General features: G+C 30.8%; 2 protein-coding genes across 2 annotated transcripts; both read left to right on the top strand.

Annotated features, from left to right (window-relative positions):
- Positions 1 to 4,614: 4,614 nt before the first annotated feature.
- Positions 4,615 to 5,897, top strand: LOC137814614 (putative CCR4-associated factor 1 homolog 9). The gene has a single exon (XM_068617434.2). It carries the CDS (start codon positions 4,969 to 4,971, stop codon positions 5,791 to 5,793), a length of 825 nt encoding a protein of 274 aa, XP_068473535.2. The 5' UTR covers positions 4,615 to 4,968; the 3' UTR covers positions 5,794 to 5,897.
- Positions 5,898 to 16,057: 10,160 nt separating this feature from the next.
- LOC137814615 (transcription repressor OFP13) lies at positions 16,058 to 17,183 on the top strand. Its single transcript, XM_068617436.2, has one exon. The coding sequence runs from the start codon at positions 16,235 to 16,237 to the stop codon at positions 17,090 to 17,092; it is 858 nt and encodes a 285-aa protein (XP_068473537.1). The 5' UTR covers positions 16,058 to 16,234; the 3' UTR covers positions 17,093 to 17,183.
- Positions 17,184 to 20,810: the final 3,627 nt, after the last annotated feature.

Genomic DNA, 20,810 nt, shown 5'->3' on the forward strand with positions numbered 1-20,810 from the left:
TTAATGCTTCCCATTTTGATCTTCTTCTTTTCTATTCACTTGCTTTCTGGCTTTAAATTTAGTGGGAAGCTATATTAAAAATGTGGCAAATGTTATTTGGGTGTAAGCATTGTCTTCAATTGGTACTTGATGTGTTCCATAATTTTCAATGTCAACGTGATTCTATTCGTGGATTTGGGATCCAATTTTAGTATTGATTGGGAGCTAAGTTTATCTCCTAATGTCTTGGATGAACATCGGTGTGAAAACCAGTAGTATGTTTGAAGAAAATTATTGCCAATTTTCATTGAGAATGCTTGACATAATTTCTGTTGGCTTGAACAACTTGAAGCGTTATAAACAGGAATAAATAAAACCCTTCTAACATGTAATCTCTCTTTATATTATTAGTGCACAGACTCCTTCTTTCTATACATTAAGTTTTGCTATTTGATTTAATATCTTACATTAATTTAGGAATATTTTTTGTACAAACATTTATCAGTACAAAAATTACTGACTTAATCAACAGCATATTACATAATGTGAAATCTTGATTAAAAAACACAAATCTTATCACATAAAGATTTATAATGACTGGTTGATGATTTTGATAAAAATGATTTCTTTATTCTCTGATATAAAGATGTTATGACATTCAACAATTATAAAAATATTTAAATTATTAATATCTATAATCTTTTTATCCCATCTAACACAATTACTCAAACTAATTTTAATGAATTTAAGTTTTGGAAATATTTATTACATTGAAGTTTGAAACACTTCTTGGTCGAAATTGAATTTAGTCTTTTTAAGTAAAATTTTAGAGTTGAGCATTATGGATGAAAAAAATGGAATTAGGAGGAGAAATTCTACTTAGTCTTTGTGGAGTGATGAAAGTAAGAGAATAGAAAAAAAAAGTGAAGTTTAAAATGAGTATAAATGTGTGAAAGTTTTTATGTGTATGTCATTGATTTGATATGAATGAAAGAGTTTTAGTTTTAATGTGTTTTATTTTTGTAAATTCCAATTTTTTTTTTATGTAATTTAAAAAAAAAAACATGTTATGAAGAAAATGGTGATAAATAAAGTGTAATTTACTACAATGATGGAAACATTAAACTTCAAATGATTGTTATTATTGTTGATGTATGGATACACCACATTGATGAAGTTAAGGTTTGGTGTAGAACTCCTCCTTTCCAAATTTCTATAAGATTTCTCTAATGAATTTTTATCACCATATAGTCTTTTTTATCATCTTTATTAATATTTGAAAATTCTTGAATAAATATTGGAGGAACTATAATCTTAATTTCGTAATTAGGCTTATTTTTAAACTTTTGTATTTTAGGTATCAACAAAGTAGTTTGGGAATAAAATGGGTTAGATATTCAAATTTATTCACATATTTATGAATAAATAGGTTCTCAAACTTAATTCTGGAATTTTTTTAATTTTTTCAAATATTTTACACTGTCATCAAATATTATTTCAAGTATTTTCATTTTGAAGTTTGTTCTAATCCAATGTTTCTCTTCGACTTCCATCATATACTACATACCTTTCCACCAAAACTATGATCCATCTAATATTTGTAAAATGTCATCTTTTTCCCATGTTTGAAGAAGGTGTCATTCATACCATCCAAAGAGAAGATAGCTTGAATTTTATTAAAATACTTTTAACCCAATCCTAGAAAAATTAACCAAAACAACTATCTTAAACTTATTAAATACATATCAAAAGCTTAGAAGATCCTTCAAATTTTTCGTTGGAAAATATTAAAAAAAAATTATATAAACAATATAAAAAAATGTTAAAATTTAGGAAGAAAGATTACTTGATCCAATGATAATAATATATACAAGATAGTTCACACATAAATCAATAATAATAATCATTCCACAACAATTATCATGAAGCATCATTATCACAAATATTCCTTACTTTGATAAAGGTCTAAGGAATCAATATACACTTTCATAGTCTCTATAAATATTTAAGAACCACACACATATCTTTAGTCTCCATGAAGGTACAAAGAACCACATATACATCCATACTTTTCAAAAATGTATAGGAACCACACACATATTCTTAACATTCTCAAAGTTATAAGGATTAAGACGTTTTCTAGAAAACTCATATTGAGTAAGATCCACTAAATCATAACACCCAGAAATAATAATGATCCATAAATAGTAATTTGATGTATTAGAATGAAGTATTTTGTCATTTTATATGAATTACTTAAAAAATTAAACTATTTCTTAATTTAATATTAATGTACAATTTTTATAGGCAAATTGACTTCCCACTCTTTCTTTAATTCCTCATTTTAAGGCAACAACATGAAGAAAGAGAGAGCAAATCTCACTTATCAAATAAAATAATCTTCGATTCCAATCACTCTCTTCACTCCAAAACCATTATTCTTTTGTATCTACCATTAAGTCAATCCTAATTTTAACATGAACATAATCACACACTCTCATTCCAAAACTATCAATGGAAGAAAAAAAAAAAACTTGAAGAAGAAGAGAGACTCAAAATCGGAGAAGAAAAAAAAATTGTTTAATCAAGTTTAATCAATTCATCATTTTTCTTTTACATGTTATTTTTTTATTTTTCATTTTTGACTCATCCAAAATTATTTCTATATATATGTTAAATTTATATCCTAGTAAAAGTTGAGTAAAAAAAGAAAATGCGGAATTTACTTTCTTATCCTTTTTATTTTAAACTCAAATTATTATTATTTTTATTTAAAATAAAATTACAATTTGAACATAAAAATACAATTAAAATTATAAAAAAATAATTATTATAAAATAAATAATTAATCATATTATATATAATAAATTATAAATATAAAAATAAGTTTTTATCAAATATTTATAATTATAAATATTTAAATAATATTTTAATTAAAAATAGTTATAATTTATAAATAAATCAATAAATTATTTTTTTAACAATTTTTAAATATAAGGGTAAATTTGTAAACTTACATTTTTATCAATTAAAATAAATATAATTTCAATCATACCCATCACATCATTCACAGCATATGCTTTTCCTACATTTTCCATTCTATTTACCTTAATCTAAACATCTTACATTTTTTTACACATTCTCTTCAAATCATCTCAAATTCACTCCCTCATTTCCATTCCCTAATTCAAACAAAGCATGAATTTGGAACTAGAAATTTGAGTAATTTTCTTTTGTATTGAATTCAATTCACCCATAGAAATAGTATTTACTTAGTGAATTATTCAAAAAAAAAAAAAATAACACTTAGAGTTTTATGCATAATTCATCTAAACAAATACTATTCAACGATTTGAAACTTGCCTAGTGGATTTTTAGTATTACCTTTATGTTTTTTGTGATCTACCCAACAAATTGTAACCATGTCAAATTTCAATAACTCATAATAGTTTTTCTTTCTTAGAAAAAACACAAAATAGAACATAAAGTTAAGAGAATTCCTTACTACTCAAGGCACGAATGTCTCAAGTTTCTTCTTCTTCCACCTTTATTTGCTTCTCCATCATCCTTCTTCTTTCTCCTCGTTATCTTTTCTTTATCAAATTGTTGATTTTTGTGATTTGGTTATTGTGTAGCTTATTTTTATTTAAAATTATTACTTTCTATAAATTCTAAGAGATTAAAAATTTGAGAAGTTACTATAAATACTGTATTTGAGAGTAATTCATATAATTGTAAGACGGTAAAGAAAATAAAATCATGTTTGTTAAAGTTTATATAACAAATGATATTAAGGTTACCGTAACTGAATAATATTTTCTTACTAAATAATCTTAAGAAAATATGAAACTTCCTAGATTTAAATCCAAAGAGAAATATAAACATCAAAGGAGACCTCTCAAACTAACATTAGACCAACATGAGAATAAAATAAAAGTTATTTTTTTTATATTATTTTACATCTAAATAGGACTTATAATAAACTTACTAGATTTAATGGATACAATATGGTAGTTTTACTTGTTTTTATTTTACTCCTTAGCAAATCTCACATAGAATTATATAAGTTTGTTTTTTTAGAAGAGCATGTTATAGTTAACCCAATAAAACTTGTTGTTTTAGATATAACTCTTTAAATAGTTTTATATTTTTTTTATGTATATTTCTCACTTGTACTAAGTTATTTTTTCATCATGTAACAATTACAAAAATAATTTACCTTAATTCTTTTAACTCGTTTATAAAAGAAGCATTAATGCATGAACATTATCTACGTTATTTTAAATGTTTCTTTTATCATTAATTTTATTATTTATATATTTAATTATATATGTTACAACTAAATTCTTTTAGCACATTACAATTCTGGCCATGAAATAAAGTCACCTCTATCTAAAATAAAATGGCGAATCAATTAAATTAAAATGTAAAACAAATATATTCTAGATCTGTAACGAGTGAAAAAAACACCAGGAGATAGTGATTTTTTTTTTTTTAATTTAGAATCTGCAGGAATCTGATTTCTTAAATCATAGTATTCCTGAATATGTAGGAAGAAATACTAAGAAAAAAAAAGTAATTTAGTAAAATAAATAAACATAAGATTCAGTTAGCAGCATTAAGATAATCAAATTGTGAAATTTGAACGCAATCTCTATCCCTCGCCCTCTTCCCTCCCTCTCTCTCTCTCTCTCTCCATGTAAAGCCAAATTTTAACCTAACTTGCTTTACAAGTCCAAATCAGATGGCAATTATTCCTGTATTCGTGTTATTCTTTTTCATTGTTATCGCCACAAAAAAAAATAAAAAGACGAACGAGAAGAAAGAACCTTTCATCACTGTGTTGTATAAAAAGTTGTTGATAGCAGTGGCTTTTTCTCTCCTTCGAATCTTTCTTCTTCTTCTTCTCCCTCTTCTTCTTCTTTTCTTTTCCTTCACCCAAACCCTAAAATAAGTGATTCGTAACTGCAAAAGCAAAACCCTAAAGCAATGGCCCTGCCCCGTGGATCAATCCTCACTCGATCAGTGTGGTCCTCCAATTTGGAATCGGAGTTCGACTTAATCCGATCCGTCATCGACTCCTTCCCTCTCATCTCGATGGACACCGAGTTCCCCGGCGTCGTCGTGCGCCCCGACACCTGCGACCCCTCCTTCCGCCACCGCCAACCAGCCGCGCACTACGCCGTGCTTAAAGCCAACGTCGACCGCCTCCACCTGATCCAGATCGGTCTTACTCTCTCCGATCAAGTGGGAAACCTTCCCACACTCGGCACCTCCAACGCCTTTGTCTGGGAGTTCAACTTCCGAGACTTCGACGTATCGCGTGACGCCCATGCCCACGACTCCGTTGAGTTGCTACGGCGTCAGGGCATCGATTTTGAGAAGAATCGGGAGTTTGGGATCGACTCTGTACGGTTCGCCGAGCTCATGATGTCTTCTGGTCTGGTCTGCGATGACCCGGTTAGCTGGGTGACGTTTCACAGTGCCTATGATTTCGGTTACCTGGTGAAATTGTTGACCCAGCGCACTCTGCCGGAGGAATTGGCAGAATTTCTCTGTCTGGTGAGGGTGTTTTTCGGTGAGAGAGTCTTTGATGTGAAGCACTTGATGAGGTTCTGCTCAAATCTTCATGGAGGTTTGGATCGAGTATGCCAGTCGCTGAATGTGGAACGAGTTGTAGGGAAAAGCCACCAGGCGGGTTCTGATAGCTTGCTCACTCTGCACGCTTTTCAGAATATAAGAGAGGTTTATTTTGGCAAGGCTGATGGACTTGTTCAGTATGCTGGGGTCTTGTATGGTTTGGAGGTTTTCTAATTTTCTCGTATGAAATAATATATCAGCTTCGTGTAGGTTTCTTTTTCTGCGTTAGTTGTAAAGCTTGCACATTCTGGCTTATCAATGTCATTAGGAGTTATTAATTTTTTTTTTTTGGTTCTGTTTCACCTGCATATGAAAGAAATTAGGAGAAGGCAACGCATTGTTGACTGAGTGTGTTAACATATAGAGTTAGAGTATGGTCTTTGGTTAGATAATATATACAAGTCTTAATTTCCGAACGGAGTGATAATTTTGCATCTCCCGCCTTATCTATTTTCTATTGATAGTTAGTGGTTTTAACATTTACTTTTTGAAATCTTTGTGTTCAAAGTGTTCTTGGTTAATGTTCATTGATCAGTTGCAAAGTGTCAGTCATGAGGCTTCCATTCCTATCAAAATGTAAGGATAAGGGATACACCCCTCATGGTTTCCTCCAGTTGTTAGAACTCTATTACTATTCGAATGATTTTTTTCATGGGGTTTTAGAAGAGCATAGAATGGATGGTAGGTGGTAAATGAATCTTTACTGTTTCTACTGTTTGTTTTTGTTGTTTCCTATGCTAATTTTTATATCCTCCATTCTAACGGTAGGAAAGTCTTTTCTATCTCACACGCACTGGCAATTGCTTGGTTGGTAGGATATTGCCTAAAAATTTTGAGTTTGTGGAGAAGGCATGTAGTAATCTCAACAAAGATTAGATCAAATAGAGGGTATTTCAATCCTTAACACAGTATATGGTTTGAGGGAAATGGAGGGGAGAAAGAGGGAGGGGTTTTTATGATCTTTTGTTGTTTGGTTCAATTTTTCGAAGGGGTGGAGGCTATCAAAACCCCTTTTCATGTAATTTTTCCTCTCCTCCCTTAGTGGAGGGATTTTGTGGGAGGAATTTGTAAATGACTAAAACATGTCTAAATATGTTTTAAAATTTAAAATTATAAGATACCAAAGTAGATTAATTTTAAAGTTCCTCTGCACCCCTTGTTAGCAAACAAAAAAATGGTTATTTCCCCTCCCCTTCATTAAAATACCTCCTCTCCCTTGCTCTCAACCAAACATAATGTCTAATCAAAATCACTCTCCTACGTTCCCCTTCCCTACCTTTCCCCCTCCTCCATTAAAGTCCCTCCCTTCCCCATTCCTCCTTTGAACCAAACTGTTCCTAAAGGCAAAGGAGGACTGAGAAAACTATAGGTGAAACAATCAAGGCTTAAAAAGACCAGTATTTTATTTGTAAATGTGATTTACAACAACATTTTTTGGAATTGTTTGAACCATGTGCTCAGTTCCACTTGCTGAAAAAAGGCTTGGTTGTTGTTGTTGTTGTTTGTACTGCATGCATTTACGTTAAGTACTGAAGGGTGGTGTGCTCAATGTGAGACTTAAACCAATATGACTATGGCCCTTGATATTATTAGAATGTTGGGTTATTGGCAATTATGTTTTGGATAACACATTTACTCTATTTTATGTTGTATTAGTACACTGGGAATTATAATTATGATATTTGTTAGTTAGCTAGAGGTTTGTGAGTTGGATAACTTGAATGTAAGGGGGAAGGAGGCATTCTATTTTGGTATCATTTGTAGAGTGAGATTTTGTGATCTGATTATGAGGTAATCCATTGTGAAGGGAAAACAATTCCTTGGGAGAGGGGTACTTTATTGAGTTGTGTTCAATTTCACTCAATTAAACAGTATTTTGACTTATAACAATTGTCCAACCTGCTGGTTCCAAATTCGGGACAGAAGGAAACTGATCCTGAGGATGCAGGATATGGAGTTGGGGAATTTCTTAAGGGGACCAGGAAACCTAGCTGTCAGCTCTCAGAAAGCAAGAAAGTTGATGGATGTTAAGAGATCAAACAAATGCTTCAACAGTTGAAGAAACAAAACATTATTGTTGAGTCAGGAGAAGAGGACACATACCCAGCTGATTTGAGTCGACTTTGCAGCTAGTGGAAAGGAATTCAAATAAAGGCACTGGGGGCTGATATATGAACCTGAGAACGGGATCTTGAGAAAAGGTGGTCACAAAAGGGTTGAGGGATGATTGTTGTAGAACACTGAAGAGTCAGGAGAAGAGGACAAATACCAGCTGATTGGACCTGACTTTGCAGCTAATGGAAAGGATTTCAAAGAAAGGCTTTAGGGGGTCTATATATGAAATTGAGAACATAAAAGAAAAGGATCTTTAGAAAAGGTGATCACAGAAGGGTTTAAAGATGAATGTAGTAGAACACCAAGAGTGTTGCTTTTTGTCAATAGAAGATTATGTTACCCAATTCCAATAGCAGTTCAGATAAAATGAAGTGGAATTCATGTAACAAGAATCATGCTTTTATTCATGGATTGTTGAATTGCCTGATAATTTGGAATGAGCTACTGGATTCTTCATGTGAGGCTGCTGAGGAGATATTAGAACAATCCAATACACACATAATTATGGCTAAATTTTAGAGATGGTCAAGATGTTGGTGTTTCCACAGTTTTTGAAGCTTATTTGTTATTAATTTGAGAAAGCAAAAACTGTTGGGAACAGATTTGTGGATAGAGGTGGGTGAAGCATGAATTACCTACAAAATTTGAAGCTTTAAATGGTTGGTCAACTCTTTTTATCTGGGATGCATGCAAAATTATAAAAACTTTGCTGGGGTGACGTTGGACATCAAGATTATATGTAGTTTGACTGTTCCACTACCACAGTAACTGCTGGATGCAAGCCAATATGGGGGGTGGCCATTACCAGAAGAGCCACTATGGATGTGAACTAGTGAGACATGAGGTGCTTTGCCCACAAACACTTTTGCAGAGGATAAATAATAGGAGAAGGGTAGCCTCTGCAATCTTCAAAGTAGGTCTGATTCATGACATGCAGAATACAACCCAATTGGTCAATTGGTTTCATCGAGCAAGACAAGGATGAAAAGTAGATCCTAAAATGTGTACTGGGTAACCAAGCATTTTTTGGGACTTAATGGATCACATAATCAATCATGCAGAGTATGGAGTAACTACAACCATTTCTTTCCGGTTCTGGCAATAGCAAGCAACATATCATGATTCCTGAATTGCTTCTATTAAAATTGGCCTGTGTGCTGTCAGGATGGATTCTGTATCGGGTTTAACCCGTATTGAGTATGAGGAGTTTTTCTGGGAAGGCAAAAAATTAATAACAATTGCTTGTTCTCATTAAGCAAGAAGTATTTCCTATATTTTTTACTTCAAATCCTAAACTTGAGAAGGTTGAAATTTCGAAAGGATGTTATTGTTAGTATACATAGGGAAGGTTAGTTTGGGATATAAGTTATGAGCAGTAAGATAAGGGAAGGAGGTCATTTATCCTGTTATTATGTGTAGATTGAGCTTTTCTGGTAAATCCTTTGAAAAAGATAACCCTTTGAAAAGAAGGAATAAGATAAAATTAGTGTTTTGGTTGGTAACAATTGGATTCTGCCGCGGACTTTCCTCTTTTCCTTTTCCTTTTCCTTTCATAAATATCCAAACAAAGTTTATACTACCTTGATCTTCTATGTTCATCCTTATTGCTTTTTCAATAAACATATGACATTATAATTTAACATTACATTTCCTTTCAATCTGGTAATTGATGGATGAATATGGACAATGGAATATGGTTAATAAAGAAGTGTTTTTATGTTTAAAATCTGATTGTAATGTTTGAGGATGTAGTAGGTCTATCAGTTAAAGGTATATCTTTTTTATGCATATGCTCCAAGTATTGCATGCATCTTGCTTGGCAAGTTGAGAACAGCACCAGTTCAGGAAAGAGACTATTATTTGTACTTGTATGATGAATTTGACTAACCATGTCCATCTTATTAAAATCATTGTGATTAGAAATGTGACCACAGTTTTGACTAGACTTCTTGATGGATAGATTCAGCTAATATTGTCTTGCATGCATGGCTGAATGAATGTTAAGATGTATTAAAACTGAATATGAATTATGAATTCAAACATTCATGTGGTGCAATAAAGGAAAATTGAAAATGATATTAGCATGTCACATTCAGGGTGGGTCAGTGTGTCTTAATCCAGCATTAATCAATCCTCATGCTCCATGAAGTGTGACAGTGTCCAATGTCAATAGCTGGTGGTCCGTTCATCCAGTTGGATGCGGTCCACCTTTTTATTCTTCTTCCTATTGTATTTGTTTTTGACACCCCGACCACGTGATGACATTAGCTTGAGAATGTTTCACGGTCTTTCGTTGTTGAGATAGTAAGATCCTTAAAATTATGTTTAGCCAAGTGAACAAAAAAAATAAACATAATATACAAACTGGAAATCTGGCCCCAATGATGTGACACTGTTCTAAATACAGAATAAAACTTTTTGTATGAAATCAGTAGTGAAAAACATGAATTAAAACTTACCAAAAGTAGTCATTAAAATTTTACCAAAATTAGGAATTGATATTTTTTTAAGCAAGAATAACATTTTTATACAATTACTCAACAGCTAAGTAAATCATTATCTTATTTTAAAATTATATATATATATATATTATTAAAATATATATTCTATTATTAAAAAATATTTAAAGAAGTAGTCTTGTTTTAAAAATAGATGAGTGTTAAAATATATTTTTTTCTGATGGTTCTTTCTGTATCAATTGATTTCCAACTTCAACTATTACAAATAAAAGGTAACTGAAGATAGAGTTAAGGAAGGAGATAGTTTGATTTGAGATGAGTTTTGAAGATGTTTCAAATTCCAGTATTGAATAACTAGAAGGAGTAAAAGTATAAAGCCTTTGAATATGTTAAAGTTCTAGGATTGAATAATTAAGAGACTGTAAAAATATAAGCTCTCAAAGTTGCTGTTCCAGTTGCAAATAATAGTATCCATAAGAATTTCGTGAGGTGGTGGGGACTGGATATACATATATTTCCTCTTCATTCTTGTTTCATTGCAGTGTGGATAGGATTCCATAAAAATAATTTGCTCTTCCATTTAAAAGTTGAAAAGAAAATATAAGGTCCCCACTATTATTTTCTATTGAAACAATATTACAGTCTAATCAAAAACAAGATAGGACCGGATCATGGTCCATTATATTCATTACACGTCACAACCATGTACATTCGCATGCATTGGTTAATTTAAAACACATAAATACTATATTTTAAACTCTTCTGAATTGACTTAAAAATAATAAATTTTAGTTATTTTGATGCTCATTAATGTTTGGATGTTTCGGACAGACCCAAAAATAAAGAAGAGAATATGAGAGGCCATTGCCATGGGCAAAACCTTTGTATATATCTACTGGTTTAGTATCAATCAGTTCATCTATTTGCAGTTCTGTGACTTTATCTCAAGGGTCTCCATCTACTCTCTGGACCTTTTTCGTGAGACACGTGAAGAGACTTCTATCATAACAAGTTACATAATATTATGTATCCCCACATACATGGTTCTTAAGTATCATGTTATTATTTATGAACCAACTATCCTTTTAATGATTTTCTATTTTAAAAAATATTTTCTGTTATATATGTTTATTTCTTAATATAATTTTTTTAACAAAATCTTATCACGTGAAAAGTGTAGTGTATCCTATTGATGTGTGTGTTTACATTAAATGTGATATATATATATATATATATATATATATATTAAAATAATAATTTGATATGGGATAAGGAAGAGATTTTTGAAGAGAAGAAATGTATATGGTAGAACTATTTTTTAGAAATATTTTATTTATGAGAAAGTCAGATGTTTCTAATTAGAAAAAGAAAAAATTATACTTTGCATAATACAACTTTTATATTTATTAGTATATATTTTTTATACTAATTTAGTTCATGAAAAAAATAACTGAAATTATATATAGATGTATATAAAATTTATTATAAAGCATTTGATATTTTTTTACTGAAAGATATTTGTTAAGATATACAAGAATAAATTGTTATCATTCACACAAAATATTTTACTGATATTTGTTTTTGAGATAATAGTTAAGAAAGTAGAATTTAATCAAAATATATTGATAATATAAATATTTTTTCACTATTACATAAATATATGAATCATTGTATAATGTAAAATAGTAATTAATTTTAAAATCACATTATAGTAGTTAGTTGAGAAAATTAAAAACAAAATATTTATAAGTTTGAAAAAATAAATATGTTAGAATTTATTTAAATCTCCATGTTCTTGGTTTAATTTGTATATTATTTAACAGCGGCAAAGAATAATAATTTAAGTGAGTTGACAATATATTGATGGAAGTCATGATTTAGGAATAAAAATGTAGAAGAATTGAGAAGAGTTTTTTTTCTAGTAATTAGAGTTTCAATTAGAATTGCTACAAACTTTTTGAAAGTCTATAATGTTAAATTAGGGTAAGATTTATTCATATTAGATATAAATAGGAAGGAACAAGAAAAATTTAAATAAGTGATAGAATAATATACTTAGAAAATACGATTTGTAGTAGAAAATATTAGAAGCTATATATTCTTCTACTCGTATACTTGTTTTGTGAGGGATTTTGAGAGCTCTTATATATTATTGAGTGATTAATTTACACAGTTTAAAGTATTGATAAACTATTATGAAGAAATGATAAATATCTAGAGTTGGTATGATTGTAGGTTAATGATTGTGTTTACAACACATTCAAGAGAAGAATGAGTGTTAATAAAAAATTAACATGATGATCTTGTAATTGTTGACCAATAAAGCAGAGTGTTTTGCAATATGGCAGATCAGGAGTGATGCAGCATTATAATTTAATTTTGTTTGTTTATTTGTGTAAATGTGTGCAAATAGCACAAATGGTTGTGAAAGAACCTATGTTATTTTAAATGAAGTTTGAGTTTAATATTTATTTATTATAAATTTCTCTTTTATTAGTTGAGATATATTAATAATTCTTATTTGTTTGCATGGATAAACTAAATAATATAAATAATAGTATTAATAATAATAATAATAATTAATTTTTAGTATCATTACCATTATTTTAGGAATAATGATTAGAATGAAAAAAAAGGATTATAAGGTAAATTTATCCATACACCATTGTAATCTTTTATATAATTATTCAATTATATAGTTACAAATTTCAGAGTAAATACTATATTTTCTCTCATGGGTTCATTTATATCCTCTCTATTTTATTATATTAAAATAATTTTTTAATATATTTGTATTCTTTTGTTTTAATATGTTAGAATGACGAGTAAATTATTTAAATTATTTTTAGTAAGTGAAATTAACAAATTGAAATAAAATTTCAATCTATTAAAAAAATAAAATTTATATAACTCTTTTATTTCTAACCATTTGTAATGGTATCAAAATTAAAGCTTTTAATATCTTTCCTACTACGGAGAGATAGTTGAAACTGAGTTGTTGAGAATGTTTTTGAAACTTTTTTTATCTAAATTTTGTGATCCATGATGTGTTTAAAGAGAAACATATCTTCACCTGGTGTATTCTTTTCTGTTGTATTGATCATGTTATATGTAATATCATGTTCATTTTTTGAATTCATTTTGTGTCTTTAGAATGCATGTTGATAGGGTTTCCAGATACAGTATGATAATAGATTTTACTAGTTGTGCAAAACAAATTTTGTAAGATTCAAAATCGATTTGTTTAGGTTCATTAGTTTTGTTGTGTGCTTGCAAAATCTTTGATATTTTAGTGAGTTTGGTTGGTGTGGCCGAGAAACTTAATGTAGATATTGGATATGATGAAATAATAATAATAATACCATTGCTGATAAAAAGAAAAAAAAATGAATTAATATAAAATTAACTGTGTGCATCTGCTCTCTCTATCATTAGTTTCTTGAAATATTTTTAATTTTGGTTTTGTACATAAAATTGAAAGCAACCAAATCTTGTAATCAACTGTTTTAATAAAGATCTCATTCTAAGTTTTGTGAAGATTTGAGATAGTTCAATTCACTTCCCTTTTGAACTCAACCCCATAAAACTAACAAGCGGCATCAAAAATTGGTTTCTAGAAAGATATTAAGATCTAATCTTCTTTTTCGAAAAAGTTTCCTTTTATTGAGGTGTATCTATTTATAGATCACGAATGTTTGGAGAGGTAAAATATCAATTTTAAAAAGGAAACACGAAAATCTTGATTGAATACTTTGATAGAAAAGATATAGACTATTATTACAGATGATTCTATATGTCATTATTCAGACTGTCTTTAGTGGTGGCAAATAAGTTAATTCAAATACAAAGGAATTTCCTTTTGGGCTGGGGTTTTGAAGAAAAGAAGATCGCTTGTGCCTTTTGAAAAAAGGTGTGTGAGCCTCGTGATATTGGAGGCCTAGGTATTATCGATTTAAGGACGTTTAACTTGGCGCTCTTAGGTAAATGGATTTGGAGGTTGGGTTCGGAAAAGGGAGGTTTGTGGAAGGAGATTCTTTCTAAATACGGTGGATGGAGAAGTTTGAGAGAGGAAGGCACAAGTAGGAGAAGTTTCCTTTGGTGGAAAGATTTGAAGGAGGTGTGGGCGTCGGAGGGCTGGGGGAGGAGTTTTGAAGACGATTTTGAGTTGAATATTGGTAATGGAAAGGATATTTCTTTTTGGGAGGATAGGTGGTTGAGTTGTGGAGTTCTGAAGGGAGTATTCCCAAAATTATTCTCAATTTGTTCGGCCAAAGATGCAAAGGTGGCTGAGCTTGGATATTGGTCTAATGGTGTTTGTCTGACGTAAACCCTTTTTTGATTGGGAGAAGTCTTCGGTGGAACATTTGATTCAGTTGTTACAAGGGGTGAAGTTGGATCTGGGAAAGGCGGATAGTTGGGGTTGGAAGACTGGGGGTTGTCAAACTTTTACAATTAATTCTGCTTATGCTGAGGTAAGGAGGGATCGTGTAGGGGAGATTTTTCCAGTTTACAGTATGTTATGGAGGTGTAAAGCGTTACCTTTTGCTTTGTTCACTGCTTGGAGGATGATGGAGAATAAGATTGCTATTAGGGTTAGTCTGGTAAGGCGCGTGATGGTGGTTGAAAATTCTTTGTGTTGTCTGTGCGGGAAGGAGGAAGAGTCTTCTAGTCATTTGTTTTCTACTTGCAACTTTGCTTAGTGTGTCTAGAGTCTTTATTTTGAGTGGCTTGAAATTTCGTCTGTAATTCATAAGGACCCCAAGTCAAACTTTTTACCATTTCAGGTTGTGTCAGACTTCAAATTTGTTCAACGTTATGTGTTGTACAATTTGGGTTGGAGTAGTGAGTGAAATTTGGAAACACAAGAACTCTGTCATCTTCAATAGGGGTGTGACAGATGCGATAGAAGTGTTTGTGTTTGCGCCGATGCAGGTAAAGGTTTGGTCTTGGATTTTTGCAAAGTCCAGTTGTGTTGTCTTTCCTTACTCTATGTGGGTGATGAATCCTTTGGATTGTATGAGGATGATTCATTAAGACCGTTTGAGTTTCTGGTAGGTGTCTTTAGTTGGGAGGTTGGTAGTAAATTTTGTATAAAGATTCTACCTGTGAAGTGGTTCCCATTTATTTATATTTTATTGCTGATAAAAAAAATTCTAAACATGTTATTGAAAATGAACTTGTTGAAAAATCCTTGGTTTGATTAGTCTTAAATTGAAAATAAAAAGAACTTAAAATGACTAAATGATAAAAATATTATATTTTTTGTTTGGAATCTTTTGAAAAAAAAATTAGATCTCAGGATAGAATACAATCTGTTATAGTATATTTAAGAAATAATAATTAAAGTTCTACATGAATGTTGTATTGTATGTTAGTTTTGAATATAAAATTTATTAGGTAAGTTATGAAGATGGATTTATTATAAAAAATATTAAAATTACCAACAAAATTAGGTCAAATTGATGTTTTTAATAATGCAGGATGAGATAAAAACCTGTGTTAAGTTGATATATGGTATAACTTTTGATGTGAGTTAATGAATACTTATTGATATTGATAGTAGGGATACATATCTAACATCCTTCTTCCAGCTCCAAATAGAATAAACTCAAAGTGAGGTAGTGAATGAGTTAGGTTTTGATGATGGAAAAAATTGGAAGAGTTACACTTTCTTTGTAAAAAAATTATAAAGACAGATTATAAGATTTAAAATAAGATAGAATTGTAGTATAACAAAAAAAATGATTCTTAAATTTTCCCTTTCATTATATTTTTGTGATACATGATAATAATATGGTATTTATTTGATTGAGTGGTAAAGGATTTAAAAAATGAATAATATGAGAGGGGAAGTAGCAGCAATAGTGCTTTCTAAATTGACCCACCACTCCTTTAAAATCTTCCCACCCAAACCCACACACCACCGAACCACATCTGACTTCCCATTAATGCCCCCAACCCAACACAATACCAACCTTCATCACTTCTCTTTTCTGAGAAACTCCCAATTTCATTTCATTTGAATCTGCATTTCATTTCCCATGGGTAAGAAAATGAAGCTTCCTTCCCTCCTCCACAAGAACTCACACCCCAACACCACCGCCAAACCTTCTTCCACTTCCTGGCCCTGGCCCTCTTGCCACCAACCTCGAACCCTCTCTTTTCGAGCCCCAAACGACGTCGCTTTCAAAACCATCAACCCCGCCTACTTGGACATGCCCGAGAGCTCCCACTCCTTCTTCACTGTCTCTCCCGACTCCGGAAGCTTCTCAACCGCTTCAGAAGAAGATTCTAGAAGACCCGATTCTCTTGAGACCCTCATTCGCCCCTTGCGTTCTGACCGTTTGTTCTTCCAGCCCGACCAGACAAGTTCCATATTAGAGTCCAAAGCAGGAACATCAGCACCAACACCAACAGAAAAACCAACGGCAACAACAACAGAAAAACCTACCGCAGCAACAACAACAACGTTGCCCTTCGAAGACAGCGTGGTTATGTCTGTAGAGTCTCAGGACCCTTACGTGGACTTCCTCAGGTCCATGGAGGAGATGGTAGAGGCCCAGTGCGTTAAAGACTGGGATGGTCTCCAAGAGCTTTTGTGTTGGTATTTAAAAGTCAATGGAAAAAGCAACCATGGTTATATTGTTGGTGCTTTCATTGATTTATTGGTGACTTTTTCTTCCTCCACCACCGGTTCTTCTTCTGATATAAACTCTCATTCTCCTTCCTCCCCTTTATCATTCTACAGCTCTTCTCTCTCTTCCTCTTGCAGCACTCGCTGTGTTTCCTGTTTGGAAGCTGAGGACGAGGTTCATATAGCTACCACTAGTTCTTCTTTCTTGTTAGAACAAGTTAGGAAAGACAGGACTTCGTCTTCATCTTCATCCTCTTTGAATTAGATACTCATTAAGGCAAATATTAATTATTGTGTTTGTACTTTATCATACTTGCCACTTTATGTTTATAGTCAGTAGTATTTTTTTTGTTTGATGGCGCTTCCATGGTTATTTTTCTCCTGTATAATCTCTGTGTTTATGGGAGTCACACTTATGCAGGAAATGCAACCGTACCAGGAAAATGGAGCTAGGTTGTCAATTTTTGTTTCCTTTACTGCATAGGAAGCCAAGGATTAGAAATTTCTTTATTTATCCTAAATTATATTATTATGCTTACAAGAACTGTAATGTCATTATCTTATTTTGTTAAATGACATCAAATCCTCTATTGCTTTCATTGAGATAGACACACTCTCTCTTTTCTCAATCTGAACATCGTTTTTAGAACAATCTTAAAAGTTGTTTTATGGTAAGTAATTAATAAATATAGACAGGTATTTTGGAACTCAGTAGAGTTATGACATTATACGGAATGAGGTTTTGCTCAAGTGTATTCTACAAATTATTATGAGGTTTGTTTTGCTAAAAAAAAAGTACACGGTTCTACACAGAACTAGTTAAATTCAAATCAAACTTCCTCAACTGAACTGCTAAAATCAAAGAAAAGTGTTAATAAATTTACTTTAAAATATATTATCAACAAATAGTATTATACATCAATATATTCTAGTCTTTAAAACTTTTATTAATTAATTTTGAATCAATATAAAGTATTCCTTTTACTTGTCTGAAACCATTATTGAATTTGGCAAAAAGTAACGGCGAGTAGAGACAAATCTAAGACACCAAACAAACAAAAATTCTATATAAATCATTGAATTTTCCTGCAGTGAAAACAATTGATGTTTTCTCGGTATAAACTAATGTGCTAAATAATCTGTAGATGTTGGTGTTCTTAATATTGTAATGACATTACTTAATAGTTGTTTAAAAGAAAGTATGTGACAATTAATTTATCTAACACATTAGAAAGAGATAATTAATATGAGAGTATAAACAGGTGTATTGTTGTTTCTCTAGCTAGATATCGACCCTTGGATATGTTGCAGTTGAGTTCATCAGAACTGACACAGTTAGGGAGATCAGAGCCGTTAGTTTTTTGAATTAGGCAGTCATTATCAAATGATGGGTACAAATCCAGCGCAGAATTTTGGCGTGGTCCTGCTGAACTTATATCCTGTGTGCCTGCACCAAGCTGCATTATCAGGGTGTTTTTTGGCCAGAAAACTGAAAACATTAATACATGTAAGTTTATGTATCTACATATCATATGCTTGTGTTGGAAAACATTGTCTTTATAGACATCTTTATTATAGGAATGTAATTCGTGTTTTCGAATTCAATATTAGCTGTCAGCAGAAGATTCTACAAGGTCACCAAAAAAATTTCTTTAATTTTGCAATGACTGCTAAACTTAATAAAGTATTCACATTCAATCTTTATATTTGAAAAATCTATGTTTTCACAATAAATATATGTGTTTTTTAATATATCTTGATCTCTTATAAACCACCTAACAGTATAGAAGAACATAAATCTTTGTCACTCACTTTCAACAATACCCGTGGTTGTTGAAAAAAACAAGAGAAGTAAGATGATGACATGTTGAGGATGAAGAGAATGTCAAGAATGCACCTCAATTTATAGTCCCCAACAAATTAATAGTAACAAGTGAAAAATCTTATCTTAAATCCGCTACTACACATGTTTCTGTCCTTAACATTGGTCCCAACCATCTAGAAATGGTAAAAAAAAAAATAGAGAAAGATGAACATTGTTGAACATCAGAAATGGGCAAGTTGTAATCAAGTCAACCATGTCTTCTGTTAATTAAAAATAACAAAAATAACTATTATACAAACCATAAATAATATGGTTAAAATAAAAATAAATATGGAATTATTTTAAAAATAATAAAATTAAAAATAAATACTATTTTTGTGACTTTAAAACTAATTTAATTATATATAGTTTATAATATTATAAATTAGTATGATATATTATTCCTACTTAATAGAACTTTAATTACAATCTAAACATGAACTAAAAAAGATATTTTATATATGTTGTTTCTATAATTCATTAAAATGTCACTTCAAAAATCTATAATAGGACTCAATATGCAAAATGTAATATATGATTTCTTTTACATATACTATTTTAATCAATTGGGGGTGGAAAACCTTTCTAAAAACCTCCATTGCAGCATGTTATAAAGAAAGGATTATGATTTTTATTTATGATTTTGAATCTATCTCCATTTGTTTCATCATCTATGAGACAAAGAAAACAAAAACCTGTGCCTTCTACTAGACCAGATAATGAAGAGAGTTGGGAGTCAAACTTTACAATAGTAGGTTGCTAAATTCAAAGTCATGGATCTTTAAAATAGGTGCCTTGAACTTGCTTTGTTTTGAAGTAAAACACACTTTACAAAGACAAAAAGAGTTTGATAACAATGAAGCTAGCATAGATTCCTCCTCCTCTATGACTCTTGTTCTTGTCTAAAGAGAACCTTCTAAACCTGACTTATTTTTTAAATTTTTATTTCTCAGATAACCAAGTAAACCTAAATTTTTAGCATAGTAGATTCTGGTACCCAGGGAGAGAGACACAGCTTTAAATATTTTATCTTTCAGTTTTATATATTGTTATTGAATTATTAGATTGAATAAGTTAATCACCCTCTTAGTAGGTGAACCCAAGACAAAGACAACGCATAGAAAGTTTAAAACATTTCTCAGATATTATTGATCTTAAAACAAATTAATTACTCATCCTATATGTCCTTATAATAATGTACACAAATTTAATTAGTCATCAAAAACTAGGAAATAAAAATTAACCCTACAACTGTAATGGGACTTGTGTAAATTAATAATTTGATTTATTATCATCACCTTAAGCATCAATCCCAAAAATGTTGATTTTTAAACATACAATCCATTTTTAAAGTAATTTTATGGATTTCTTCTTTTAGAACTAAAGTTGTATCCTATTATTTCTGAAGTTTTTGTTTTATGTTCTCTTTGATTTTTTTTTTATAAATATTAAGAAGTATAATAATTTATAAATTTAATAAAATATTTAAAATTTATTTATTAATTGCTACATAATAATGAATACATATAGTTAAATTAATTAAAAATTAAATGATCAATAAGTATCTAATTGATAATATTATTCTTGAATTAGAAACACAAATCTTTTAAAAATATAGTACTTAAAAGTAACTGAAAGAGTAAAAAATTTATATTATATTAACCTCCTTGATCCTTGATGAGACCAGTAAACAGACATTGTGATTTTTACTTCCCAAAGAAATTGGGGAAAAGCATCCAAATCCAAACTTTAAGACGATAATCAATGTTTGGTCAGTATTTAGTGAGATAATGACGTTACAGTGACACCTTCATTTTCCGAGAAATTGAATTTGCATGAGAAGTGTGACGAAATGGTTAATCAAACAGAAAAAATAGAGAAGTTGGTGTTCCTGGGCTGTAGCTCATTGCTTTCTGTGGCATTGCATTAAATGCAGCTCAGAACTGATGAAGGCGATTCATTATCCCAGAATCGCCACTTTCTGGTTTTTGAAAAACGTGCACCAGAACTTACCTCATTGCACTGCATTATTTCTTCTTCTTCAAATATGCATATAACAACACGGAACATGTGTGACTTTAAAATTCATAAATCATATTTCAAAATCGGAGTGAGAGTT

Source organism: Phaseolus vulgaris, chromosome 1 (genome assembly GCF_051622355.1).
Source record: "Phaseolus vulgaris cultivar YP4 chromosome 1, ASM5162235v1, whole genome shotgun sequence".
Lineage (NCBI taxonomy): Eukaryota > Viridiplantae > Streptophyta > Magnoliopsida > Fabales > Fabaceae > Phaseolus > Phaseolus vulgaris.